Source organism: Cygnus atratus, chromosome 7, assembly GCF_013377495.2.
Source record: "Cygnus atratus isolate AKBS03 ecotype Queensland, Australia chromosome 7, CAtr_DNAZoo_HiC_assembly, whole genome shotgun sequence".
NCBI classification, from domain to species: domain Eukaryota; kingdom Metazoa; phylum Chordata; class Aves; order Anseriformes; family Anatidae; genus Cygnus; species Cygnus atratus.
Window position 1 is genome coordinate 7,491,506 of NC_066368.1, and position 15,208 is coordinate 7,506,713.

Below are 15,208 nucleotides of genomic sequence, written 5' to 3' on the forward strand. Positions count from 1 at the left end.
GTTCTTCAAAATGGAGGCATTTATTGATGTGTGACTTTACTTGTAGTTTTTATGTTCAGCTTCTGGTTGCAGACACAGAATGTAGCTGAGTCTTTTCCACTAGGCTGAAAAGCCCTCAAGTACCAATGATTTCTCCTCTGAAATTAACATAATCAAATAATTTGTTTCATTTTTGCTCAATTAAAAAGACCAGGAGTTTGCAGTCTCTCGTTGCAAAGTCCTCTCCTCAAACCTTGGATTGCTTTTCTCTTTTGCTTTCTCTGTAAATGACTCTACCATCTTTTGAAGAACTGGATACAGTATCATTATTTTGGTCTTGTCAATGTCACAGAACAATTTTTTTTTCTGGTTGAAAGCGAACATCCAGTTCTTCTGCTGCAGCACCTTACTGGCAGCATGTATATAATTACTTGCACGCTTTGCCTCCCACGACCTCTGCAGAGCCTTTGTTTTCCAAGGTAATTTCCCATTCTTTGCGTATGACTCTCTCTAGGAGCATGGATTTATAATTTCACTTTTGTGTAGTTAAACGTGTTTTGTACTGACTAGTTCAAAACAAGCTGACTAGCTTCTGAGCTTTCCACATGCCTTACCTGAGCATATCACCCTTTGAGACACTGGTACAGCTCACATGGCTCTTTGTGCTCCTTTCCGGGATGTTACACATGCTATTAACCAGCCTAGGACAGATAACACTAAAATATCAATACAAAGTCTCTTCATGTTTTAAAGGTTTATTATGTCACGAAGACTAGAGTATACAGTCAGGGAAGGAGGAGGCAGGAGGACTGAGCAACAATTTGTAGTGAGGTCTTCTTCCTTTCCTTCACAGATGTTTCTAACTAATGCTGCCATGTCTGTGATGTGTAGATTTCTGACAGCCATGGTCATCTATGGGTTTTGCCAAGGGAGATGGATGAGCTGTGCCTTTCCCATGCTTAAAGAGTAAATATGAAGACTGTTGTTCAGTTCACCACTACTGTGGGCCACAGCTTCAGTGTGACTGACAAAGAGTTCTTGGAGACTGAGATCTACTTCAAATTCACTCTAGTGTTGTGCACTGTGAATGGGGTGTAGCACAGCATTTGGCTAGTTAACATCAAAAGCAGTAACTTTATTTCAAACTTCTGGCTTTTGAGTTTCTGAAGTTCAACGTAAAATGGGCAGAACCAAATTCTGCAGTGTAGCTACGGTGTGTACTTGATATCAGCCTTCAGATGGGCTGGCTAGGGTCGCTCTTTCAATGCAGAGCTCATTGCTGGATCTTTTTCAAACTGGAGAACAGCAGGCAGAACTTCAGATGAATGAGGCAAAGGTGGTTTCTGTCAAAGCCCTCTGCCCTGATGTTGTCCAAAAGTTTTGGTCATGTTGGCCTGCAGTTGCTTCCCTAAACCCCTTGGAAACAGTAATGTAACAGTGTGTTGGTTGGTTTTTTTTCTTCTTCATTTTCAATGTACCAATGCTAAGCTCAAAGAGTAGTTTTACACCCCCACCACTCCTTTGGGTGGCACGTCAATCCAAGTAGAAGGCTGTTCTACACAAACTTTACTGAAGCGTTTGTTAGTCATTGGAATAGGCTGTCCAGGGTAGTGGTTGAGTCACCATCCCTGGAGGTCTTTAAAAGACCTTTAGATGTAGAGCTTAGTGATATGGTTTAGTGGAGGACTTCTTAGTGTCAGGTCAGAGGTTGGACTAGGCAATCTTGGAGGTCTCTTCCAACCTAGATGACTCCGTGATTCTTTGAAAGTGTGCAAAAGCGCTCATCAAAAGCCCCACAGCTGGGCTGTAGGATGGCACACAGCTGCTTCCCTTCTGGCTGGCCGTGCTCGCTCTTCAGGACAAGGTCCTGTCAGGACAAGGCCAACGGGACCAGTAGGTCCATCTCCTCTGCCCCGTGCCGTGTGGGGGGGGTTCCCTCCTACCCCTCCATACCATCCAGACCCCACTGCCTGTCCTGCCTTCCCAAGGCTCCCACCGTCCCCTCAGCGCCACCAACCCCTCGGGGACCCCCGGCGCGGGCGGGGAGTTCCCGTGAGCCCGGCGCCCGCGCGCTCGGGCCGGGGGGGAGCCGTGGGGCGGCGGGGAGCCGTGGGACGGCGGGGAGCCGGCCGGGCGGTGCCGGGCGGTGCCGGGGCCCGGCAGCGATCGGTGCCGCCGCCGCCCCCCGCACATGCTCACTGGGGCGCCGCGGGAGTCTGGGCATGTGCAGAGCCGGCCGGGCCGGGCCGCTCGCCGAGCCCGCCCCGGGGCTGCGGCCGCCGCCCGGGGAAGGCGCCAGGTGCGAGCGGCGCTAGGTGCGGCGGAGCGGAGCGGGGCGGGATGAACAGCTCGGACGAGGAGAAGCAGCTGGAGCTGCTGGCCAGCCTCAAGGAGCGAGGTAAGGGCCGGGCCGGGCTCGGCTCTGGGCCGGGGGGCTCGCCCCCGGCTGGTGCTGAGGGCAGCGGCTGCTCCCCCCGGTACCGCTCCGGGCTCGGGGTGGCCGGCGGGGGACGGGGCGCGGCCTGGGGGCGGCTCCGGCCCGGGCTCCGCTCGCTTCTAGGCCCCTGCAGGGGAGAAAACAAAAAGCCTGAATAATGTGAGAGAGCTGGGGATGGAACGAGGGAGCTGGGGATTAAATGAGGGAGCTGACACGCTGTGGGTGATCCCCCCGGAGGTGCCTCGCCTGCCCGCACCTGCGCTGCTTTCCACCTGCTCAGGGTGGGCACCGAAGCGATGGGGGTGTAGGGTGAGGGGCTCCGTGCGTGGGCCGGGGGTGCTGTTAACCCGGGTTTTAACACCTCATGGCCTGCCTGGCTGTCAGGCTGGTGACACGCCACCAGCTGTGACAGGTTGGTAACCCCTGGGTGACACCGTTGAGCCTAGGTGTCTGCACCCTCACACGCAGCTCCCTGGGAGACCACCTCAGCAGCGGGGCTGGCCAGCTTCGAGAGGTGAAAGTCCAGCCGCACCGAGGGCTTCCTTTGGACAGTTACCTTCATGGGAAGCTCCTTGCTGTGTCTGAACTTTGTGTCCATCTGCGCCTGTTGTGTGTCAGGGCCTGTCACGCCAACCCATCAGGCACCTCCCGTTCCAGTCCTCACTGGTGTGCAAACTTCCCGGTGGTAGCTCAGGGCCAGCCCTGATACGCCGTGAGTTTCTGCAGAGCCTTTGTAGCTCCAGTGTAAATGAATGAACGCGTTTGTCTTGGGCTGGTCGGGTTCCCTGTGTGAGTCACTATCCGGCAGAGAAGTCCAGTGCTTCAGCCTTATGGATGGTCGGCTCCACGAGTGTGGTGTTTGGTTAGAAAACTAAAACATTGTAATATTTTGTATTCCGTAAGAAGGGGTGTGGAAAAGAGCTTGGATACTCAGAAGGTAGGCCATTTTTCTACCTCCCCTGGTCAGTCTATGTCCAAACCAAGCTGGTCTGGAACAGTTTCTACCTTGTCTGGTTAAACAGGAGCTTCTCTGAACCAAACTTAAGGTGGATATCTGTGATCACTGGCCTTGGCATTTGGTTTTTTTTTTGCTTGTTCCCGTACACTCAGTATTGGAAACCCACAATTATTGGCTGCCCCAGATAGATTCTGCATTTCAAGGATTACAGGTGGTTTAAAACTCATGGTCATGTTTATACCGTGAGACCAAAAAATAAGGCTAAAAAGCTGGTTTTTTTCTGACTGACTGCATCCTTCCAGTACTGTTGGCTCCAGAAGAGCTGTCTGTGCCAAAACGACAGTTGTTAAAATGACAATAATCAGTTGCTAACAAGGCAGGTTTGGGTTACTCTTCAGAGAAATCCTAGCTTCTTGAAATTGGTTAGAATTTTCTTGTTGACTTAGTGGGACTGGGGTTTCAGTTTTGAAATCTGAAAGTGTTCTGCTCTGGTAGACTGAGTCACCACTGATGTGTAAAGAAAGTTTATGAGACTCCAAGAGTAAGTTCAAAGGAAAGATGCTGTAACTCAAGCACTGGCTGTCCTAGATCCTCTTAAGCTATTGAAACAGAAACTAACAGGCAGATCCTGACCTGTAAGGCTCTGTTCTTGATGGATGTTCCCCAAAATTAGGAGTGTTAGTAATTTGTTGTGAGACTAGCAAGCGTTTTTGTAATTGTATGGCTGGCTAGAATTTTTCCTCTGTTCCACTTTCAGGTATAGATAATATTACTCTGAAAGTAAGTGCAGATGATGGAAGGATCTGCAGTCCCTGAACGCCTGGGGTGCTGGGTGTACCTTCTGTTCAGGAGCCCTGTATTTATAGCATTTAAAGCGTTACATGGCTTCAGATTACTGTAACATTCTGGCCTGTTGTCAGGTTTCTGGATAACGCCTGTTGATTTGAAGGAGTTTGATGACGTTCATTCCATTGCCCTTGTTCAGGTTCTCTTTCAGGATGTGTTTTCCTAGTCTTGAGAAACAACCTGGCAGGTAACGCCGGGTAACTGAACGGGCTGGGAGGCGATGCGAAAGGCAGAGGAGAAGGCAGCAGCCCGTACGTGGCTGCTGGCTGTAACGTTTCTACTGCTGCTTATCCTTTTCCCAGGCAAGGTCAGCAGATCGCACCTGAGGCAGGTGTTTCACGGCAGCCACGCAATTGTCAGTGGCAGCTGTGACACTGACTGGTGGCTGGGCAAATCCACTTGGCTGCTGGGCAGGGCTCTGAGCAGCGGCAAGGATGCCGAGGCTGTCTGTGAGCGTGATGTGCTTGTCTTTCACCCACGCCGAATTTTCCAAGGCCTGCATATTAGAGTTGGATACCTGACACTGCTCCTTCTTCAGCTTGCTCTGTTACCGAGTCTGAGCTGAGCATCGTGGAGAAACACGATCTCTGTGTTGATAGTTAGGACTTACAGAACTAAAACTCAAACAATACTTTAAATAGCTCTGAGATGGCTTGATTAGATAAAGCAGATCTGCTGTAAACATTAGTGCTACCTGAAGGTACTCTAAGTGATATCTCCAGCAGGACACGTTTCCACTTAACTGGCCCGTATAATCCCGATGGGTGAGACTCAAATTGAAAACCAAATGCTTCTGGAAACAAAATGAGGTGGGCAAAACCTTGCCTTACCAATGGCTCGGTGTAGGACCCAGCAAACCAGCCTAGCAGCTGCCCCAGCCGTGATCGATTTGCAGCATGGAAGGTTGCCTTGTTTGTCTTTGGTTTGATTGGCACTGCCAGAACTTTGCTCTTAAAGAAATGCCTTCAGTTGCGGTCACATCTTTGTTTGGATGAAAACAGCAGCCAGCAACCACAACATCTGGAGTTACACTCTACATAAAACTACACCTGCCACTATCACAGTCAAATTTCTGGCAACTTTGCTAGATTACTGTAGTTGTCTAGTGTTAACTAGTTACTGCTGTTAACTACACAGATACTAAACATGATTTTCTTCACCTATTTTAAAGGTCTTATTGTACTTTGTGTTTGTTGACTTTTTTGATGAAGTGTGATGATTTCCTGTCTCTAACCCCACACATTGTACCTATGGTTTTTTGCTTTTTAGATCTGCTCATTCTCTTTAAAAAACAAAAAAAGTGCCAGAAACGTTGAATATGCCTTCTAAAGGACAGACCACCAGTCAGGCACAAACATCTCAGGGTATCACTTTTACAGCATGTGACATTGACAAGCTCTTAATGCAATTTGACAAACTTGTTCTTTGTGGCAGAGGAGTAACTTTTATGGCCAGGGGAATTTCTTTATTCAGGGTAGGATATCCTGTTGGCTGCTCTGTTCTCTTCTGTAGTCACCTGCTCTGCAGATTTTATTCCACGTACCTGTGTGTGCCTTTGTACACAGTAGCCATCATTCCCCAGCAAAACCCTTCCTGCTTGAACGCTTTCTTCATCTGTTAAGAGTGTACACGCGTTTCCCACTTCAGTTGCTTGTGTGTAACCCCGCCTGGTTTTCAGAAACTTGTGAAGGCAAATCTTTCCGTATGAGCTGATTAGGCTTTATCAGCCTGTAGTATGTTTAATTTCCCTTTCTGGCATGCAGGGAGCCGTAGGACTGCAGGATACAAATTTGGAGTCTCAGTAAAAAAAACACCTTTGTACATAGTTCTACAGATTTGAGTAAAATTAAAGCATGTGGGAACACGGATGCAGTATCTGACTTAGTCTTCATTTTTAATGCTTGCCTTTATATACTTACGTGTGATTTTTCTTTTAAGGAACTGCTTGGTATCTCAACCTTACAGCCTGCACGTGGCTAGTGCCACCAATGCCACGCTGCATCCTGCTGGGTTTACTTGGGTTTAGCAGAAGGGATCTTTGCAGAAGATCTTTGTGCATAAAACGGGGAACAATGGAAGAATCCAGTGCTTTTGACCTTTATTTTCACTCCTGGCAGCGGTTCCCAGGCCTTGCGCACGCTTTGCTCGTCAGCAGGTCGTTGCTTTTTGAGAGAGGGTTTGTGCAGCAGGTTTGGCCCCACTCCCTGTTTTCCAAGCGCTCTGGGATATGAGGAGTGCGGCAGGAGCCACACCGACGAAGCTTCTGGTGTCGTCCTGCTACAGGGGTCCTTCTCCCTTTAAGGGTCCGTCCGAAGCTGCCAAAGGCCAGGTGTGAATTCCCTTCTCCCAGCGAAGTGACTCCATTAGGACAGCTCACCTCACCCAGGGCACTGCAGGCTTTGGCTCCTGCCTGTGCCCGCACAGACATGCCTGCCTGCAGTCCAGGGAGCAGCGAGGGAATGCCCTGCTTTTTTGGACAGCTCTGCTTGCTTGTTGATCAAGTGAGGTTGAAATGCTGAATCTGAGGTTGGATTATGTGCTGATTTGTCATGGAAGGGACCTCAGTCTGCTTGAAGACTGCCCTGGTTTACAACATAAAAGCTAAAGTATAGGAATGCAGCATTTCTAAGGTTTTTCTTCTTCCTATTTTTTAATATGCAGCTTTAGAAGGGAGGTTGATTAACTTTTTTATTATAAAAAGAGTGGGAAGTCTGACCATCTCGCTCTGTATACATGAAGGTGTCTTTTCTGGTTGTTCGTTACGAATTATAGTCATTACATACTTCTCCTCTTGTGACCTTGTTTTAGTAATAAGTGCTTTTTAGCATAGTAAGTATCCAATATAAAAACATCTAATGGAGATAATACCTATCTTCTCTTGGCAAGTCCAGGTTCGGGAGACAGGCTGACAACTAAAAATCGGAAGACTAAGCTGTAATTAAAGGAGCTGTGGTACACAGAGCTACCTGCTTAATTGAGTACCGACAAAGTCTGCCGATGGGTGCTTCCAGGACAGCCCGTCCTGGCCAGGGAGCAGTTGGTGAGCGAGCAAGGACGTGTTAAGGAGGAGCAGGCTGTGTTTGCCCGTGCTGTCTGTTCTGTGCTTTGGCTAGTTTAAAATAAGAACAAGGTTGGCTGCGAGTATGTTTTGGGTGGGTTAAGAGCTGTAGCCCAAAATATTCTGTCCTCCTCTTCCCAAATATTTTCTTTCCTTAGTCTTGAAATCAACTCGTAGCGTTGCCCTCCGCCTGCATGAAGAGAGTCTGAAGCAAAGAAGTGTCATTGGGACCCTGCTGATTATTTCCGTAAGACCTCTGTGTATCAGGAATAATTCTGTTCAGGATAAACTGAAGTCAGTGCCAGAGAATGGCAGTATCTCAAGGTATCTGATGCGTATTTGGTATGCTTCTTCAGGGTTCACTGGAGACTAGTGGCTACAAAATAGGATTTTTACTGTCAGTATGCGTTACAGTGAAGATTTTTCAAGAAAATGATGTATAGTTGCTCTGGAATTTTAGTAGCACCTTTGGTAAAGCATCTTCACTTGTTTGTTTCACTCACCACTAATCTTTATTCTAGGGTAATTTAAGTATAGCATAATCTGAATGAGTCAAGAGGAGATGTAAGAAGTTTTCAGATGCCATTATCAGGTGTGCTGTGTGAAAGCCTTCACAGATTAAGGAGAAATTCCTGGCTCTCAGAGGAGGGTTAGGCAAGTCCTCACACAACAGGGTATGTGGTTTGTCAGTCTATCAAAATGGGGATAACACCTCTAGTCTGCCAAAGAGGTTTTCAAGGCTAAATGATCTATTTGAAATTGGCAACGTATAAAGTGATGCCTGGTTGCTGCTGGTATTGGCTTGAGAGTGACGAGATCGTTACCACCTTTGTGCAGGTTAGTGCTTCAGTGAACCTTACCCAGGCTCTTGACTTTTTTTTGAGGCGGTCTCAAAACTTCATGGTACATAAAACACTGGAAAAGCTTTCTCTAAAATCACTATAAAACAACAACAACAAAAACCCACCTCTAATATTTAAAAAATAAGCATAACAAATCCACCAGCTTTTCATTTGCCCTTCATAATTTCAAAGTTCTCTTCTGCCTTTGTGGAGAAGCTGATATACAGCAGAAAACATGTGTGGTCATGTTTAAATTATTATCTCAGTTTCCAGGCCTGGTAAAAACAGCAGTTTCTTCACTAGTGTTTAATAAACCAATCCTGAAAATCCCAAAGGTGGGATCTGTGTGGAAGCATCATCCAGAAGTTGCTTTCCATGACGAAGGATGTTAAATAAGGTACCGGAACCTTCCTGCTTGCTAGCTGTATTGAAGGAAAAGATCATTGGTAATGACAGTAAGGGGTGGCCGTGGTAAAAAGACACCAAAGAAGGCTGCAGCACAAGCCTGGCATGAAGCACCTGATGATTTTTTTATGCCTTGACAAATGTGTCGTGCGTTACCATCTGCAGTACGAGAGGGAAGGGCTTCCTCAACCGTGCCGTTCGGTTCCCCATCACGCAGAGGTGAGCTGTTACACGGGGTGCCAGGGCGTTGTGTAAGTTCATCTCGTGGTGTGCTTTGCGGTAACTTGTTCTCGTGCCTGCAGGGCTTACGGCTTCAGAGTTGTTGGTTTGTGGAGCGCATGGGGAGAGCTGTCAAGGGTGGGACAAGGCTGCGTTTGCATTTTTCAGTCGTTCGCGAAGCGGTGCGTGGCAAGTAGCAGTTTGCCTTAAGAAAGGCACGCAAGCACCGACAGCTTTCAAGTTCAAAGAGGCTGTATCTGGGGATACAACTGGCATCCTTTTCTTGCCTCTCGGTGCCAGGTGCTGGAAATCTCTGCCTTCCTTTTCCTAAGAGGACCACAGAAATGGCTTAGCAGGGGGATGGTGATCGAGAGGCATGGCTTTTACGCTCCTGTGCGAGAAGTAGGTCTTGTTTCACTTTATGTGCCCTTTCTTGCACAATCCCAGCCAAGGAGCTACAGCTGCCTCTGAATCCCAGATTCCTCGTACCTCACTCCTGCACCTCTAAAATGAAGTAACCTTGGAGAAAAGAAGGGTACTTTGATTATTATTTAAAAAAATAATAACATAATTGATGTATTTCTGTGCTGGTGATGAGAGCGATAGACATGGCTAAGACAAGCAGAGCAGCAGTGTCTTGGTCCTAGCTTTCAGAAGTGAGTTGTATTAATTTTATTTCAACAGATTTTGAAACACTGGGGATAGAGGAGAACAGTAGTGCAAAGTGGAACTTTATTTCTAAGAGCTGCTTGTTTGAAAGTTTGGATATTTAAGCTAGAAGGGAGTAGCAGGTTTTCAAGTGGCTAATCCACCAGACTCTGCATGTTGATGCCTTCAGATGTAGGGGAAGGTGTGAAGTTTAAGAGAAATATCCAACATCTCCGTCAGCTGAAAACTATATATTCCAACCCTTTATCCATTTGTAATTAAGATGGCTTAAAATAACACTGGTATAGTAGTGTAGCTTTTGCTTACATACAAGAAAAAATGTGAAGGGTGCTTAGGTTCTTTACAGTAACAATAAAATCTCTATGGCCTTGGAGGCCAAACAGTCCGTATGGGACGCGCTGAAAGAACGATAGGATCGGGAACCTGTGGCAATGAAGGTATGTAGAAGGTATACATAAATAAGGCATGAAGGTAGTAGAATGAGTGGTTTACTGTATATTTCGGTGTGCCCTTTTTAAACTGGAAGCTTATCTGGTAGCCGATTAACTGTTTCTGCGTGTTACTTACTGGTTTGAAACAACGGACCTCCACATCCTGGAGGTTGATCCCTTCCCTGCTGATCCCTGCAGCTGAGTTCTTGTGGCATGTTGGGTAACTCATGCAGTCTTTTCATGTCTCCATTGTGGGGTGTAAAAGAAAAACGTAGAAGGTGCCTAGCTACTCTGGAGGTACGCAGGTGTATGTATGCATAACAGCGCTGCACCAGCCATGCTTTCTAGCATTGATCTGTAACCTGAGCCAGTGCGGGTTTAAACCGGTGTCTGCAAGGCAGTGCATTCACCTTGTAATTTCTGAACTCAATCAATAAGATTGTTTAACTCTCCATTGATCAAAAATTGATTGTTTTGGGAGCCACCATCTTTTTCAGACACTTTCCAATTACTTCAATTCTAAAAGGATATCCTGTGCATCCATAGGCTGTTAATGAAGTTTATGACCCATGCTATTTAAGAAGTCTGTGTAGATAGCCAGAAGAGTTTCAAAATGAATGAAAAAGCTAATCTGAGTAAAAGAGAGACTGCAGTGTTAACCTTTTTTTTTCTTTATTTTTCTTCTATAGCTATTGGCGAATATGAAGAGCTTAGAGCAGAAAATAAGAAAACGAAAGAGGAGGTTTGTATCCAAGGATTATTTCTTTAATACTAAAGTGCTACGTATCAGAACACTTTATTGATGGAGAGAGGTTGTCCTCTGCTTTTGTGAGCTCAGCTGATTATTTCCAACAGCATCACTGATCAGTGCTTCTTGTTTTAGGTGATAATGTAAGTAACTCCCAGCAGCTGTTCCAGATGTTCTACTCCGGAAAAGTTGCTATAACTGTGTGTATGTATATTTAGATGACTGCTGCTATAGCTGGTTTGTGTGTGGTTACAGTGTCAGCATGGAACAACTAAAGTGTTTAGATATTCTTAGGACAACTTGTTTCCCTTAGATCTAAACAATGTTTTATAACAACTTGATTTGCACACTGGAACTGACTGAAAACAGAATAGAACAACCCCTGCCCTTGCTCAGCCCCTCTAAAAATTCAGAGTGTAGGAATATGATTCCTGAAGATACTCAGTCCTCTCTCTCCACAAAATGCCTTTTAATAGGAGAGGAAGATGTCTTATCTCAGTCTGCACAGAGGTACTGCAGCATAAAACAGATTTGCAGTGCATCACATATCCTTTTATGAAACATGTATGCCTGTCTAACTCGAAAAGAGACTTTGAATGTATGGACTGAACTTCATATGTTACTGCAGGCTTTATTTTTTAATGTGTGTAAGTCCTGTAGTACAAAAATAATATCCACTTTCTAGGTTGTCTATTGTAATTACGATAAGCTGTCTTCCTAGTAGGGAAATTAAGCACATTCGGCCAGGTCTCTCTTCTCACCTGGGACTCTTGATCATCGAAGACACTTCTTTTCTGTGAGGAAACCAGCAAGAAGAGAGAACTTGGAGAGAGGCTTGATGGCAGTGTTGTGCTGTGTAAACCATTGTCAACGTGCAAAAGGGTTTTAGCAGATACCTGCCAAAAGAAACTGTGGCCAGTGAAAGTCTCTTCTCAGTTCTGGATAGTGAGGAGGGCAGTGGCAGTACTGCTACTCTGTACTGCAAACAGAAATTTCCCCTTTCTCCAGTATCAGTGAGCTGAAGATGGAAGCTGTATGTTAATTTTCAAATCTTTATTAGCTGCCAGGGCATGTAGGTTTAGTTTTGCTTTTTGTCAAGTCATTTCTGAAGGGGTCAGTTTTAGCCTGCTTGTTTTAAATGATGCAATTCAAGGCTGTAACCTTGTCCTTTAACTACTTTCTCATTATTAAAGAAAACTTGAAGCTTATCTTCACATTTGAGCAATCGTTATGCCTACATCCACTGAGCTCAGCACATTCTGCTTCACTCCCTTACCTACTGACTTTCTTGTCTCTTCTGCTGTGCTTGTTACTGCATTCCCATTCTGCTGTCCTGTACCAGACCCTCAGATATCCCAGGAAACCTGTCCTCAGTGTTCACTACCTGGAAAACTGTGGCAGTTAACTTCCTAGTGCTCAGGAGAAAAGGAGGGTGAAACTGAGGCAGACCACGAGCCCATCTGTAAGGGCTGTAAGATCGTGTAGAATAACCTCCCCAGAGAGCTCTCCCGGCCTCCAAATCATTTGTAGCCCAGGGACTTGTTGAGCTGTCTGTGTTCTGTGTGTGTCTCCCCTCGAGCCCACGTTGATGGCTTGACTTCCATCACATGTGAGGAGTTCCACAGCTGGGCTGCCTGCTGCATGGAGAAGGAGCTCTTCAGCTTTGTCCTGAAACTTACTCCTGCTAGCATTGGTGTTTCTTCAGCAAAGCTTTCTTTATGTTGGGGAAAGGGCAGGGATTGTTGAGGAGGGTTTCCTTGAACTTCATTTGTGTTTACAAAATTTTTTTCAGAGGCAATTGAAATGAAAAAATTTGCTGCCAGAATCAAGATGAAATGTTCTGAGCTTACTACTTGCATTCTGCTTTTCTTTCTTCCTTACTCCTCTTTTTCACAAGATTTCTTTCTTATAACTGCTTCTCTGTAGTCACTCCTGTGGGTTTCTTTGGAAACCTGGTATGATGTTTTTCAAAATACTTGCACAACAGTTGGGCATCCTCCAGCACCGAGCACGTGCTGAACTCATTTGCCCAACTAGAAGATGGGGGGTGTGAGAACCTCCATCCCGCAGGTTGGTGAGCTTATGTAAGCAGTTCTGCTTAATGGTTTAAGTGCTTGGACTCAAGTGGTTAAGTGGGAGGCCCTGAGTGCATTTCTTCTGCGTGAAAAGAATCTACTGATACAGAGTTCATGGTTATGTTTACTTACAGTGCTAATACTGGCAGAAACTATTGGAGGGCTGGGTAATCCTGAAGGCTCATTAACGCCTCTGTAACTTTATATCTTAGTTTATGCTTTGTAGGGTTAAACCTGATCTGGAGGAGTTATAGCACAGGGTACCTCTATCTGTGGATCTTGGAAGTTGCGAGTAAATTCCATTACAATTTCTGCCATTGTCAGTCAGTATGAGTGTAAACTCCCTCTGTATTAGGGACACAATTGCATTGATAGGAGGAAGGTAAGATAATTTTTTAAGACAGATTTGTAGATGATTTGTGGAAAGTACCATGGAGTTAGATGATAGTCTGTGTGTATACGCTTTTGACACACTCAGTGGAATTTTTTTCTAAGTCACCAGGACACCTGTGTGGCTCTGGAAGCTGAGCTATGTCCATTTAATTAATGGAACAATGGTCCTACTTTATATTAGAAACAAGGAACTAAGCGCCTTGCAGGCAGCTAACTTAAAATCACATGTAATTTTAATTTTTGAAAATTTTTGAAACTGTTTGTTTTTTGTTTTTTTTAATTTTTTTTCAAAATAGGAAAGTCAATTGATTTTTACGTATGCTACTTTGCTCAAAACGCTACCACTTAAGAGGATGCTACTAACGTTGAAAATTCAGGAGCAAAAAATCAGATCTTTGATCCACAGTGTCTCTTGCCCATTCCCTTTTTTTAAATTGCTGATTTGGAGAGCTCTGGTGGGGTCTTTGACAAAACTAGCCCAGGCATTTTTTTATTAGTATTTTTAAGTACTTAAAAAAAAAAGGAGCAAAAATGACACCGGCAGATTACTTCTCTTAGGTCACCCTTTGAATCGAAGTAACCAACTAAGCATGTGTAATAGTTCACAAAAAGAAATAAATAGGTAACTAGTGCTCAGTTGCACACACGTGTAGTTAATATGCAGTTCTGACATATTCAGAGTCAGATCATGAATAAATATTTGACTACTTGCTAATCAGACAGAAATGACTCTGAACACTGGTTTTGACAGTGTTTTGTCATTCTGCCAGTAGGAGAAAAAAAAAAAAAGCAAGACAGCTTTCCCAAACAGTAGGTGTAATACTGTATCTCTGATAGATCATTCATGGTGTTTTCTCTGTTAAAGCACACATACAGAATGGATTATATGTTTTGTCACCAAATGGGAACAGAGAAGGGATTCTGCCTCGATGACATGCTCATTCTTTCAAGGAGCATAGCAAATGTCATAGGATACTTTTGCACGCTGTGCCAAACTCATAATTTTAGAGCAAGCATTAAATCTGCATAAATTTTACAATTTGTGTAAAAGGGACAGAATGTATCTTGTGTTGCTTAGCAATGGCTTAATTGACGATATGGCTACCATGTGAACTTCTTGCATTTTAATATCTGGGCTGAACAGTCTCCTCCTTGTTTTTGCCCTTTGAAGGCCCTTTTCTGAAGTCAGTAGGACCTTATGTACAAAGTAGCTGGCAAAATAGAAGACTGTTAGATGAGAATAGACAAGAAACCCACTAATTGTCTCCCTGAAATCAGTGGCAGAGGGTCATTAGGTGGGTGGGAGCGGGTGTGCAGACCTGTGTACCCCCAGCCTTCCAGTTGCATTGCATTCATTCATTGCGTGGCTGCATTCACTGACTACCCGACATAGTCGTGTGGTATCAGGATCCCGTGCTGGCATGGAGCTCTCTTGGTATTGTGCTAGCTCCGAGTCCACGCCGAGTCCATCTACTGCCATCACCTTGCTGTATAGGCAGTATTTGGTGTGAACACCCCTACTTGACACGTAGATGATTTGCTCGAAGTAGTCAGCATGTTAGTCGGTTCTCTGCATTAGAGCTGAAAGTATTGCCTCATATTGTGTGCCTAAAGGCAAAAATCTCTGATGGAGCTGGGCTGGCAAAGCTGCTGAAATTGGTTCTTTAGAGATGAAGAATCAGAAGGAATTAGTTGCAAAATGAATTTTGGAAACTGAACTGTGACTTGTTTCTGAAAGTACAAATGCGATGACTTTTCATTACCAAGTAATTAACATCGACTCCTGCAGCTAGTTCAGGACTGAAATGTCGTCTATTATCCTTGGTTTTTATTGGGATAATGATGCTATAAATATTAGATTAAAAAGATTGGAAGCAAAATGATATAAAAGCTTATTTTGCTCTGCAGAGAAGCTAGAACTCTTAACAGATTAAAACCAGAACGAATGGCTGACAGTCTGGGAGTAGTCTGCTGTTTTTTTCCATTTGAGGGTACTCTTGAGTTTGGAGCTATCAGTTACTACTGACAAGGAGATAAATGCTTGAAAAATGTTTCTCTCCAACAATTCATGCACTTGAATGTGAAAAGTGAACAGTGTATTTTACAGGAGTATAACACCACTCTTCTAACATTTAGGATGAGTTATAT

The 15,208-nt window shown here is 45.0% G+C and overlaps 1 protein-coding gene across 1 annotated transcript in view; it reads left to right on the plus strand.

Moving 5' to 3' along the window:
* Positions 1-2,204: 2,204 nt before the first annotated feature.
* Positions 2,205-15,208, plus strand: part of SHTN1 (shootin 1) — a 61,688-nt gene continuing 48,684 nt past the window's right edge. Inside the window, exons 1-2 of the mRNA XM_035547846.2 lie at positions 2,205-2,377; positions 10,534-10,586. Coding sequence (XP_035403739.1) covers positions 2,320-2,377; positions 10,534-10,586 — 111 coding nt within the window. The 5' untranslated portion in view covers positions 2,205-2,319. The remainder of the gene's footprint in view (positions 2,378-10,533; positions 10,587-15,208) is intronic.